Source organism: Gymnoscopelus braueri (genome assembly GCF_963280865.1).
Source record: "Gymnoscopelus braueri genome assembly, chromosome: 13".
NCBI classification, from domain to species: domain Eukaryota; kingdom Metazoa; phylum Chordata; class Actinopteri; order Myctophiformes; family Myctophidae; genus Gymnoscopelus; species Gymnoscopelus braueri.
In genome coordinates this window covers 22,443,801-22,458,015 of record NC_137615.1, presented here as the reverse complement: position 1 = coordinate 22,458,015, position 14,215 = coordinate 22,443,801, and the positions used below count along the sequence as shown (strand labels likewise).

General features: G+C 43.3%; 1 protein-coding gene across 2 annotated transcripts; it reads left to right on the top strand.

Moving 5' to 3' along the window:
• The first annotated feature begins 892 nt into the window (after positions 1 to 892).
• On the top strand, positions 893 to 14,156 carry LOC308098019 (uncharacterized protein). 2 transcript variants are annotated; one of them, XM_080446237.1, is made up of 6 exons: positions 893 to 973; positions 2,335 to 2,524; positions 2,899 to 3,002; positions 3,463 to 6,213; positions 6,800 to 7,008; positions 7,528 to 14,156. In XM_080446237.1, the coding sequence occupies exons 2-6, from the start codon at positions 2,335 to 2,337 to the stop codon at positions 7,619 to 7,621; spliced, it is 3,348 nt and encodes a 1,115-aa protein (XP_080302363.1). In that variant the 5' UTR covers positions 893 to 973; the 3' UTR covers positions 7,622 to 14,156. The 2 variants fall into 2 exon arrangements, with proteins under 2 accessions (XP_080302363.1, XP_080302364.1); XM_080446238.1 differs by having other exon boundaries at positions 914 to 964.
• The last annotated feature ends 59 nt before the right edge of the window (positions 14,157 to 14,215 follow it).

Below are 14,215 nucleotides of genomic sequence, written 5' to 3'. Positions count from 1 at the left end.
TCTTCACCCATTGGACCGGCGGGATTCAGTCTTGGAGTATATCTTACTGTCATTGGTGGCCGAGAGACCAGGCTCCAGAGCGGATACGGAAACAAAGTGTGCGTGTATCTGTGCCAGGGTTGCCATGTCCGCTTATTATAAGCGATTTTGGGCTTGTTTTCTGTAAAGTCGCTTGTAAATTTTGGTGGCTTGCGGGCTCGTTTCTAAAGTGTAGAACTTTGCTTATTTGGGCTTGTTTCCCAGTGTTGTTTAAATCAGTGGTTCTTAAACGTTTTCATGTCAAGGACCCCCAAATTAATATGTATTTATCCATCTGAAAATATTTTGTGCCAGGGACAAGATTTGTGTTATTATCTTGTTTTTCCAAGATAATGATTTGTTATTGTTGTTAAAAATAGCAGATTTACAAGCTCATCACGACGCGTTGTGAGCTTTAAGGTCGGTTATTTAATTTCAAATAGCCGTAGGCGTAGCCTAATAGTCGCTTATTCTGGTTGCTTATTTCTCTCGCAGAATCTGGCAACAATAGAATGCGCGTGCAAATGACCGGATACAGTAGGCGGGCTCTACCTAATCCATAGAGGTATAATATAACGACCTAATCACACTGGTTCATTTGGAACAGAAACCAGACTTTCTACAGTGAAAAGCCCGTTTAGGCGACGAAGTTCTGAGCAATGGCTATCCCCGAACCTAGTATGTGATAAAAAAAAAAAACATTGACATCTAATTCAAGCACAATATTTGAAATAGTCTACTGTTATTATTTTAATCCACAAACAAATTATCCTCTTAATATTTTGCGTCGCCACCCCTGCCTCACCACACACACACAACTTGGTCGCCCCCTGGCGTGAGCCCAAGGCACGACACCATTATCATGTAGTTTCACTTTTCTTCCATGTTTTTGCACTGACTGAAGACTGAGCGGACGACAGATTTTTGGCAAAAGAAGACGTGAGAAGTGTGTGAGGTAAGATAAGCTTAAGCTATAAACATGTAATTTGGTTGAATTAAACGTTCATTCCGGAGGGGGGCTTATAACAGGTCCAGATAAATCTGTACAGCAACATTCACGATGTCTTCGACTGTTGCACAGCAGCACTTCCTTAAATGTCACGTTACATTCAGTAACATTGTTGTCATTGCGTAGATCGCTATTCGCTCCTAAACATGTACACAGCAGTGGTGGAAAGGTTACTCACAATTTGTACTTAAGTAAAAGTATCAATACTGCAATCTAGAAATACTCTGTTACAAGTAAAAGTCCGGAATTCAACATTTACTTGAATAAAAGTACAAAAGTACTGGTATTTGTTTTGACTTAAAGTACCAAAAGTAGAAAGTACTGATTATGCAGAATCTCCCATTTCACAAGTTTTAAAATGTATACAAATCTTTTGAAAATAGCAGATCTACAAGGCAAGCTCACAATGCTTTGCGGCAACACGTTGTGAGCTTGTAGATCGGCTATTTTCAAATGGCTGAAATGGTTAATGTATGTTTTGTAATAATAATCTAAATCTACAAAGTAACTAGTAACTAAAGTTTTCAAATAATAGTGGAGTAAAAGTACAATATTTGTCTCTAAGATGTAGTGGAGTAGAAGTAAAAATACTGTATACAGTATAGTATAGTTACTTTACACCTCTGTGGTACACAGCTTGCTGTTGTCCAGTTGGTGTGGTGGCACACACATTAATTCGTTCAATCATAGTCGATTTAAGTTTTATACATAAAAGACAAAAGTTAATCCGTGATGGAAGATCGCAGAGTGTGGTTTATAAAAAAATATGTTTACTAAACATTAGTAATGTACTAGTAACCTTTGTTGCAAACAGCTCATTGATGGTGGATGCATTAAGATGCTTTAGGGGTTTGTTTGGTATAGTTCGTATTAAGAGAGAGGTAATAATTTCCCAATCTGATCACTGAGTTAGAAAATAGTATGCCTATCATTTATGGCAGAAGCAGGTGGAGAGGAAATGCAGAATGGGGTTTAATTAACTGCAAGTTCCTTTTCAACACTAATCCTTATGTGTTGGTGCAATGTTGTAGCAACCTCCAACAGAGGGTGTTGTGCTGTCAAATATTAGCACAATACAGCCCTTCATATTTGATTAAATAGTCATTTTGTATAGATGCAGGTATTCCATTTCCCACCTTAAATTATAGCTACACAGAGGGGCTTTGTGATCTGGCTCATGGCCATCAGAGGTTCCTCTCACTCACTGGCATCACCCCAGAATCGTTCCATGTTGATATCGATGAAAAGTCATACAGGCTCAGATTTGTTGTCAGTACTTACAGTAGCAATCCTGTTTCCCCCACCAGATGGCAGAACAGTGCCGGACAGTGAGAGTGGAGGGCCTTCCCACAGACATTGAGGATGACAGATTGACAGACAAGCTGTGTATCCACTTCCTGAGATCCAAGAATGGAGGAGGGGAAATAGCCTCTGTAACCATTGTGGAGGCAGCACCTGGTGGCACCTCTGCCCTCATTACCTTTGAGGACAGCAGAGGTCAGTCGAGTGTGTATGCATGTGTGAACCAATTTTATACAGGGAAGGGGTTTTGTTTGTATACTTTATTCATTTCTGTGAGTCAAAATATATTTTCACTATTGTGTAATATAGGTGTTATTAGTCGATTATAACTAGGCCTATTGAACATTATTATGTTATCTACACTGTACACATCCCCAAATTCAGTTTGCATTAATTTGCAAAGTATTAACTGTACAGTATTTTTGCTTTACTGCCTGTCACCATCGATTTACACTGAGCTCAAGTGTTGGCATCCATTTCAATGGAAAGGCTAGTGGTGAAAGTGCTTAGTCAGTTAGTATACCTCACAGGCTGAGATTGATTTCCCTCTGCTGACCTCACTCACACAGTGGCACAGAGAGTTATTCAACGTGGACAACACATTTTCCAAGTGGACAGGAAGAAGTATGAACTGACCATAACTGAGCACCATGACAGTCTGGATCCTGATAAGGTATTATGCACACTGAATCAGTAGCAGAGGCATGGATTGGCATTTCGGTTTGGCATGCAAAAGTGATGGGTGGGGTAATATCGGCCTATGATCATTAAAACTCACACCACTGGTGGGCGATATGTCTATTGAGGAAGAATTATTAAGACTTCATACAACAAAAAAAGTTTTTATTACACAAATTATCACAAAAGGTATTACCTATTAGGTCTATTCATTCTCAACTCATCACACTAGTAGGCATTACAGGCAGATAAATGCAAACGTGTCCTGCACAAATTATTATCCGTTTTTCACTCAGTGGGCAAGTGCTTAAAGCGGGTGTGCCTTTTTGCATGTCACCCACTCCTGGCGCTGCCACTGCACTGAATATTGGAAAATATTATTGTCAAAATCTAACGATGTTAGACAAAAGAAAAACACTGAATGTTAATGCTTCTCCCCTATTCCCTGTCTCTAGGTAATCGTGAGCATGTCAGTAACCGTCGACTACAGTCAGCTTCCTCAGAGACGAACGACAGTAACAAGCCTTCATAAGAGCCACCCTGATGTTCAGATAAGCTTCAATACTCATGAGGAGCTGTGCACACTGCGGGGAGCGTATTCACAGGTTCAGGCTGCCTTAACACAGCTGCTTGGGCTGGCTAGAGGTCCAAAATCTGTGAAAAACATGGAGACCCTTCACCCCTCTGCCAGTGCCTCTGTAGGTCTCCCCACTGTGCAAAGTCCTTATAGTCAGGAGTCAGGAGATTGTAACAGGAGACCAAATGAGCGGGGGGAACACAGGGAGCAAGTCCACACTGGAGATGTCAACCCAAGTTCTCAGGGACATGTGATATCTGAAGGTCACAGTTTTGATGACATAGGCCTGGCAGAGGGTGGTGCCGTGGCTCAAGATCCCACCTCTGCAGAGGACGACTTCTCACTGATCATGGACGCAGACCTCTTCCAGTATCTGCAGAAACACTGTAGGGAGAAATACCAGCATATCCTCCGTATGTATGGCGTGGAGGTTGTGGATGTGACCACTCAGGGACTGACAACTCTGTTTCTGCAGAGTTCACCAGGGGTGGATGATGCCGGCCATGAGCTAGAGCGCCTGAGATTGGCAAGTGGTGAGTTAAGTCGGCTTTACCAGGAGAATGAGACCAAGATCCGTCGAGCTCAACTACCAAAGAGCATCCTCCACCCAAGAGGTGGCCTGCAGAGGGTGATTGATGACTTAGGCGTCAGACTCCCTAAGCTCCTCCTGAGTGAAGATGAAAGGAACATATACATTGTCGGGAGCAGTAGTGATGTGTCCGAGGCAAAGCAGTTTCTGCTCCTGGACCAGGGTAAGGACATGGGTGTGGCAGGTCTTCTGAAGTCACCATCATCTGAACTAGGCTCATCAAAAGGAGCTGATGAGGAGACATTCATGCCTGCCGTCTCCCCTGTTGGATCTCTTGATCGTAGCTTAGATAAGATGTTGAAGGCAGAAGAGGATGAGGGGAGAGCTGAGGGAACCAGGAGGTATAAGCTAGCAGCTCGATTCAAAGACTCAGGGTTGGGCGGGTTAGGGAACCGACCAGGAGACTTAACAACGAGGGTTTCATCGTCCAGTAGACATACAGGACCCGTTTTGGGCCATGGCAGCCTCTCAGAGATACCAGGCTTTGCCAATAGAGGGTTCTCCTCCACAGGGGCGCAAAACACTGGAGGTGACATTTTGTTTAAGACTGGAGATGCTTCACTTTCTTCAACATTAACAAACACTTCTCATAAATTCACCACAGGCACCCTTAGCACAAGTGAGTCCACTTGGTCAGGGAGCAATATAGGCTCAACTGCTGGGTCCGGGTCCAACTTGAGGCGATCCAGTAGTTTCTCAGGTACTACCAGGCCCAAGGCCCAGGCGATAGAGCAGCGTGACATTCAAGAGGACTCTGGGAAAGCCACTTCCAGAGCCAGAAACAGGTCAAGTAGCTTCAGTAGCCAAACATCAAGGGACAAGAAGGAACGGTATACTGCAGAGATAACAGTTCCTAGACTGATGTGGTGCTACATAAAAGAGGCATATGGCACTCGCCTGGAAGACTTGACCAGTGATCTTCAAATGAAGGAGAGCCACTCAGAACAACCCAGTGGTCCTTTGACTGTAATCTTGACAGGGGCGGACTCCTTGAAAGTGAGTTCTTGTCAGCTGGGCTTACAGAGGCTAGTTGCCATGGTTACTGCAGATTTCTGCGTACAGGAGCTATGTCTGTCGGAGTTGGGCGTGGCAGACCCGGATGACGAAACTCTAGGGGTGTGCTGTGAGGAAGTTCGGAGCCGGTTTAAGAAAGTCTCCGTCCGGATTATGAAGGAGACCATATATCTAATGGGCCCCAAACATTTATGCTCCCAGGTGGGTGCTGCACTGAGAGAGGTGTTTTCCGGAGAATCATACCAGACAGGTAGACAGAAGGATTTCTCTAATCCCACCTCCACTTTTAATCAGTCCTTCCGTCCACAAGTGATCAGCAACCAATACACAGCTCTCTACAATAACACACAGCAACAGCTAGATAGACAAAAGGGGGGAGATAATATGACTGGTGGCAATCAGGAAAGGGATGACTCTACCGAGAGACAGAGAAACGGTGAGCTAGAGCACACAAATGGATCTGTGAGCCAACAGCTAATTAGGAAAGACCCTGTCATTAAAGCAAATGTGACGAGGGCAGATGCAGTGCATTTAGATGGAGGCAAGAGTAATCCATTCATCAACAGCCACTCTGCAAAAGGAAACAATAGAAATGTCCGACCTGTCAATGGTGTTGGCTCGATGGTGGCACACGCCCGTGAAGATGAACCCAAACCCCCAAAGGAGAGTAACAAACACTGCAAGGTGAAGAACAATAGAGAGCACGGAGATCCAGAGGGCCAAGAGAATCCCGGGGGGTCGCTCATTCGCTCCAGTTCTGGCAGGTCCAGTCTAAGAGGTTTGGGAGGCATCTGTGTATGTGGGGAGAGCGGGGCATCAGTGAAGAGGACAGACTGTGGCGTGACCTTGTGCCCAAAGTGCTTGGTCAGAGTGCACGTGCACTGTAGAGTCTGTCCTAAGACAGAGTCTTTGCCCCAAGGCATTCAGGGCAGCGTGAGCTGCAGTGAGATGCCGGTCAGCCTGCAAGGTCATAACAGGGACTCCACTCTGAAGATCACCTACTCCATCCCTGATGGCATCCAAGGGGTGAGAGGTTTATTAATTGTGGATATTTAAAGGTAGGGTAAGTGATTTTCTTTGGTTGAAATAAGTGTTAAATAGCTCTATATTCTGATAGTACTCATTGCTATAGTTCAGTAAAATTAGTCTCTCCAGCTCAACAGAAAATGCAGTTTCATTTCCAATTTTATCCAATCAGGATAGAGAACTCAATCAGGATATAGATTAAACAAGTGAAATTGGAAGTGATGACACTAAGAAATGAGCAGGCAAAATTGGAACTGGAACACTATAAAATTGAAGCTTAAAAATGGGTACTTTCTCCTGATTGGCTGAGATTTTGACACCTACCGGAAAATGAATTTTCTGTTTATTAAAGAGCTGGAGAGACGGGGAGACTCCTGTTACTGAACAAACACTCTATAGCAATGATTACTATCAGAATAGAGTGCTTTAACCTTTTAACAAAATACTTTTTGTTTTAACCCAAAAATATCACTTACCCTACCTTTAAGGAGACTGGAGTTTCCACTCATTACGTTAGTATTTCTTAACATTGATTTTTAACAGTTATTTTTAACCTGTCTTATTTGTTTGTTTCCTCTCCACACAGGAGGGCCACCCCTTTCCTGGTTGTCCTTTCAAAGGAGGAGTATTTGAGGCTTACCTGCCTCTCTCTGATAGGACACGGAAGCTGCTGCCCAGGCTAGAGAGAGCCTTCAGGTTGGGGCTCACCTTCACTGTGACTGGCAAAGAGACAGGGGCCAGGGTCACTTGGGATTGCATCCCACACAAGACCAGCCTACAGGGAGGCAAATCAGGGTGAGTGACACAATGTGGATCTTCCCTTCTATAAGACCCATATAAAAATGCCCCCCCCATACAATAAATGTTCATTATAATAATACATAAATAAAATCATATTAAAATATATGGATTTTTGTGGTGTGGCTGTAGGGGGCGAGCCCTCTAGAAGAGTGTTTGTGTGTGTGTGACTGTCCGTGGCTACTCTTGCAAACCACTGGCCAGATCAGTGCGAAGTTTCTTGTGCACACTGCCAGTAGGCAAATCCCCAAATATTTCTCACATATTTATAGAATAATCTTAGACTAATCTTTTTCTGTGTGTGTGAATATCTTTCAAATTATTTAATACATAATATCAGATCCACTGTCCCGCTGTCTGTCCGTAATTGGGCAAAACTGATGTAATCAACATGACATCAGAGACTCACATGGAAGCCATGCTATTATTAGACCATGTCTTGTTTCAGTATCGGAAGTAGACAGTTCTGATGACCAAGATAATGTGTTTTATTGTCCCTGTTTTTGTCTCTTTCAGAAACGGATACCCAGACTCCAACTATTTGACTTGGTTAACTGAAGTCTTGGCTTCTCATGGAATCGAGGAGACACCAGCCAAGTCCCAAGATTAAAAAAAAATAGCTGAGAAGTTAAGAAAACCCACTTGTCTTATATAAAAAACACAAGTTTTTCTTTTTATTAAAGTAAAGTCATATGCACTGTATTTATATGTTGATGAATGATGGATGTTAAGTTTACTCTTTTTTTGGTACAAGGCTGACTAATGCATGCAAAAACTGAAACGCTGAATTGTCTTTCTGATAATGTGCACTCTTACATAGGCATCGGTGTGAGTTTGATTTAAATAGTTGAATCATTCCATGTCTTCTTTTATTAACATCGCTTGATCAGTTTTAAACAGCGTTTGTTGCATCGGCATACATTCCTACACCAATTCACTTCAGCTCTGTTGTGAAGCAGTACATTTGATATAGTTTGAATATTTTATAGATATATACGTATTTGTATACACTTCATGATTAGTGGATGATCTTCTGTTGAAAAATGGGACTAATATCTGCTCCAGGGAAACTGTACTTTGTGTGTCTGTATGCGTGCGCGTGTGCTCAAATGTTGTGTTTTGCACAAGTTTGTGGAATATGAGGCAGAAAAAGATTGGTTATTCTTGTTAAAAAAAAAACTAATGTGGAACAAAACTACAATAGGACAGTTTGATCCTATTAAAGGAGGAGTTCACCCAAAAAATTACTTATTTTCTATCAATTGCACACCCTATGAAGCCTTGAATCCATGGATTCTTTTTGGTTTTTGTCGCATTCCTAAGCTAATAATTTGATTCCCGTCTCCTACCGGCTAATGTATCCGGTAGGAGACACAAAGTAGATTATTTGTGTCTCCTACCGGAAATACACACGGTCATCAAATTATTGTCTTAGGAATGCCACAAAAACAAAAATAAATCCATGAAATCAAGGCTTCATGGGGTGTGTAATTGATAGAAAATAAGTAATTTTTGGGGTGAACTACTCCTTTAAGTTCTGTATACAGTAGGTGTTCAGGCAGAACACTGAAGTCATAAAAGGCTACAGAAATAAAAGCACATTTGTTTCGGTTTTCTTTCTTTTGTTATGCTTTTTTATTAGTCCTGGAAAACATGTAAGGCATATGGTAACATTACACACTGAAGCGTTACAAGCTCTAGAGTCCATGTGGACAACATGGCACCACGCAGTAAACCCAGAGTCAAGCACAGAAGCAGCATCAATTCAAAGGGTTTAAAAAACAAAGTAGAGACAAGAAGAAAGGTTGGGATTGGGAGACATCACCAAGGAGAGAGTGCACAGTCAAATCCTCAGTGTTAACTTAACTCTGAAAGTGTACAAATATAACCAAATGGACCCTTACTCTCAGAGTTCCAAATGGATAAATCAACACAGAGGATTTGACTTTGTAGAGGAAAGCTCGTTTACAAATCAACCTGTTGGAAATGCCTTGTAGAAAATCACCAGGGGTGACTGAACTGTAACAAGAGGTGTCTTGCAGGGTGAAGCATTCCCAGAGATAGGTTAATGTGTGTTATGTGTGTACCAGCTGACCCTGTCAGCGCCGTTTCTTCTGAAGCCGAGGGTGGCACAAGAGGCAGTGGGTTGGCTGCAGTTGGCACCATGATCAGACTGGAAAGACATTCCCTGTTGCACCACACCACATTACTACTAAACTACTGTGGAAGAGATCGTGAGTGATGCATACACACATGCCCTCATTTCCCTGCCCATCTACTCATGAATCCTAGTAGTCTAAAAGACAAGCCCAGTCAAGCACTTCTCAGCATCTCTGCAATGTTGTGGCGTTGCAGGATTGCAACAGTTACAAGTGATTGCTAAGGAACAGCCAGCCACAGGCAGAAATTGTTTTGTTTTAGGGAAGGGTGTGTTTGTGTTCTTCGAATTGGATGGATGTGGATGTGGCAATAATCCTCAGACAGATCCCTCTCATTCTGACTTGGAACACCATAGCTTACTTCAAACACTGATAATGTGCAGTAGAATCAGGTGTGCAGCAATTTCTGTAACATTGTGAAACACAAAAATATGTCATCGCTAACTAGGGCATTAACGTTGTCTTATAAAAGGGAAACTGCTGTTTGGAATGACTTGTGAGAAACCACTTAAAAGAAAACAATGTCATTTCAAAGCTGGATGGTGGTGGTCTGTGAGGGAGTCAAGGCAGAAAACTAGCCATTAGAAATACTATGTACTATGAGCACATTGTTCACAGAGCTAGAATTAAGAATATCACCAATTGATGCATTTGTCTGTGCTCCTTTCCTTTCCATCTCTGAGTTAAAATGTGCTCTTGCATAAGAATGTCTGTCTGACTGGAATAGCATTTCAAGATGACATATGTCGTAGCTCCTCCATAGTGGAAAAAACTATCAGGCAGCACGCCAGAGTAGGAAGGGGTGGGCTTAACACTCCAACCCTAGACATGTAACACCCACCCCATTGACTTTAGTTCATCTCAAAGGCATCTTCAAAAGTGCCACTGGGGGGAATCTTTTTCACATGCCTATGAATGCAGGCAATTTCATTCCAGATGTCAAAGTAATGTTGTATCCAGTACGTATGTCTATAGAGGGGGAAAAGCTTTGTCAGGCTGATAATTGACTACAACCACTGCAGCAGCCAAGTCGCTCTGGGGATGCAACACAGGAAAAGTGAATTTGACTCAAAAAAATGTCTTGAAATCTTTAAGTGAACTGAGGTCAGCTATATGGCGGAAATGTTACGTCTGGGACCAGTCGTGGCTGATCTGAGATCAGCCAATAAGTTGTGCAGCTGCGCTACAGCAATGTCATCCCTACCACAGCTGTGTGAAAACATCTGTTCCCTCACTTGCAATACAAACCATTTGGAAACAGGCTTAAAGAAACAGAAACGTGGAGCATTGAATAACGAAAAAAAGAGAGGGCTGTGGAGCATGGAGGAACTCTTTTCAAATTCTATGCATCTATATGTCTTTTGGTGGTGTTTTGAACAATCTTGTTTACAATATCTTGTCCACTTACTGTTCACTGTGATACTGACATTGTTTAGAACACTGTGGAGGAATCTTCCATATGGATATGGAGGGAGGCACCTCAGAATGAGGTATGCTGTGTGCAACAATGACTGAGGTACAGTGTAGGCCTACACTCAAAGACTGTAAAATCCTGAATGTTAATTTAAGTCTGAGAATGTACAAATTAATAAATTACCACTAAGGATTTTACTGTGCAGGAGCAAGGAGCAATGCTGCGACCAATCAAAAGCTACAAATTCTTAAACCGTTTTGTAAACTGCAGCAAAATTCTATCAGTACTCGTTGGGGATACAAATCTCAGACATAGTGAAAACGTTTTTGTATTTTAGTTTTTCTACAAGGTCAAGGAAACGTATCCATAAAAGGGATTTTTTTTTTCTTCATAGTTTTATGCAGTGTTTATATTCAACGCAATGACAGAGGAATACATACAGTATAATTTGGCACAAATGGCTTGGACAACATAAAGAGTCATCACGTTTCAAAGGAATGCATGTCAACAGGTCCCCATAAGAGTAATGAACTTTGAACTTTAAACCCTTGGATAACAAAAAGAAAAGAAAAACAATAACAAAACAAAAAACTATAAAAGGTAACATAAAATAAGATAAACATTAAGTAAAACATCCTTTTACTGAAGCATGTTTCTCACATGGCACTCGGAACAGAAGCACCATCCACAGGTACACAAAGGGAGCCCAGCAGATTAGAACAGAACACTACCAGAGGCTGACGGAACACAGTCACTCCCCACACCAGCGTGGTAGTCACACTCCAGCCCACTTGCACGTTTTACTCATCCCAGTCAAGGATGGATGAGCACTTTGATTTCGGCTGCCACCCAGGAGAACTTGGCCACGGCAGATGTTGGCAAAGCAGAAAATGAGTGGACCTTTGGGTCTTTTGTGTGTCTGTGTGTCACCTGCGCTTTCATTGAGCTTAAGCAGAGATGTCTTGAAGGGTGCTGTTGAGAGACAGGCTGAAAACCCGGTGGGGTGGTGGGGAGGGTCAAAGCCTGCTGGACTGGAGTGCGACTGTCATGCTTATAAGTGCATTTTGCTTAATTTATAAGACGTCGTACGACGGTGTCATTTGCCCAAAATAGCAGATCTACAAGCGTGTGAGCTTGCAAATAGGCTATTTTCGGTGAGAGACACTATCGTATGACCAAGTATAAATCAGGCTTTAAGATCAGCGAGCAGAGTGCAAAATACCAATACCAACTGTCCTCATGACACAGGCCTCTTGTCAGCCAAGGAGCAACAAAGATCCAATAATGGTGAAGGGTTTGGGCCAGCGCTACGTCATGTTGTAGCAGAGTATTGTGAAGGGAAAATATTGGGGGGGGGGGCTTTTTTCATTTTTTTTTATCTGACAAACGACCTGAGGACACACACATCTTCACACACAATGACACACCACACACACAACATGAGGCACTCATGCTAACACAACAACTCTTTTTTTTACAAAGTCCTAGTCACCATCTGAGTCTCAACAGTAAAGCCAGACTCACAGACAGACGGGCAGGGAGATAAATGGAAAGAAGCGTAAAATGACGCCCTCCCACGTAACAGATTTACAGTCCACCCAGGGGGATTTGTGGGAAGACTTCTGGCCCAGCCCAAAGGATTATACTCAATAGACCTCTGGCATGATAGCAGTCAGACAGGATTCATATTGTGGGATATTGGCCATTAGGGGGAGCGGTGTACCTTTTTGCTGGAGCCAGCAATAATAGCAACATGCCACCGTTTGGTGCTTCAGATGAGTAGTCAATGAATTGAAATTTCAGGATCATAACAAAAAGGAAAGAAAAAGCTGGAGCAATACTGGGATGTTATCCTGATCTCCACTCAGTGTAAAATGCATCGGGAATTTCAAAGCCAATGTCTCCAAATTCATAATAGATGATGTTGTGCAACGCCGGACCACAGCACCAACTGTTGGCAAACAGAGAGTTGGGGAGGTAGAAAAGAGAGGGAGAAACGGAGAGAGAGTGGGAGAAACAGACCACAGTGCCATCTCTGATGAGCCTACCGCCTGTTGCTATGCCGACCATAGAGAGGGAGATCGGGAGAGGAGGGAGGGAGGGATGGAGGGAGGGAGGGAGAGGGAGACAGAGAGAGTGGGTAGAGTGGAGAGGCTAAGTATGTACGCCAGCTTGAATTTAATTCTCCTCTCCCAGGTCAAGGCGAACGACAGGCGAACGGTCACTGTGAATGGAGCGGAATGTCACAGAATGCCAAGGGAGGACGAGTGCCTGATCTCAAGGCAAAGGATTGGTGTTCACATCCTTTTGCTCATTTCAGATACTTTAGTATCTACACATCATGACAGTGCCTCTTTCATAACATTCATTGTGCGTGTGTGTGCGTGCGTGAGTACATGCGTGTGTGTGTGAGTGTTTGTGGCCTCTTTGAACAGAAACAAATTCTCCCTTAATTGGCACTGTACACTTCTTGCCAACAGTTGGTCAGCTAGAAAAATCTGTAACTATGAAGCTAGGCAATGAGTTCCCTCTCCCTATTCAATACTGGATAGAAAGGCTCATTAGGAGGGAATTTCATATTCAAACTAGTGCAAAACTGCCGGCTTCTATGTGCTATGCTAACGTGTTGGAAATTTTGCTGTCACATCGAAAGTTTCTGTGAGAGAATATCTGTTTAGGGTTCAGCTTTCGATGCATATTCTGTATCCATATGATACTTTTGATATGTGAGATCTATATCGATCTGGTATTGTCCAATCTATATGGATCCTGTGTCGTTATTTCTACTGTGAGCGAGGCTAAACGTCACATGCATCTCTGACTCATCCTTAGTGATATAACTAAGCATTGGAACTTGAAAGAGGATGCGTGGGTGTGGTCCTTCATTGATCTGCCTGTCCGTCCATCCGGTCTACGGGTCTGGACCATAAGGAATGCGGGGACTCAGTAGAGTGAGTGGAAGGGAGAAGGTGGCAAAATGGAAGTCAGAGCAGAACAATTTAGCACAGTGGGAATGGAGATAAAGAGAGGCATGGGGTGGGGGGTGGTCGGTTAGGGGTTTGGAGCGTTGGGAGGCACAGGGGCACCGTGTGAGCTGGAGTGGGAGTGGGTATTATGGTCGTCAAGGAAACAGCAATCTGCCCCAGGCCTGGACAGTACCCATAATAGCTCTCCGACTCTGCGAGTCTCAATAAGCAAACCTTTCAGACAAAGGTCAGCATAGTGGTTATTTTCTTCTTACTAATGAGGCAAGAAGCGGAGTTAGGAGCCTCAGTTAATGTGCACTAGGTGTAGGTGGGATAAGAGCGAGTGAATCTTTGGGGGGGTGTGGAATCAAAACAAGGGATGAAAGGGAGGAGTTGGAGGGTGGACCCAGGCCTGAGTAATCAATCACTGCTGTAGTTGAACTAGTGGACTGAAGAGAAGGTGGGAGGAGAGGTTGCCGAGAGGTGAATTAAATGATGGATAGATCGCCATTTGATAACGCGAGAACCCCGCCCCCATTAACTCTTTCCCACCCTCGCTCACCTTCCTGCCCCCCAACCACTGCACCCCTCCTCTCTGCTCCCTCATCCCAGCCCCTTCCATTTCCAATGCAGCCACCATCCCCCCCCCACACACACACACACAC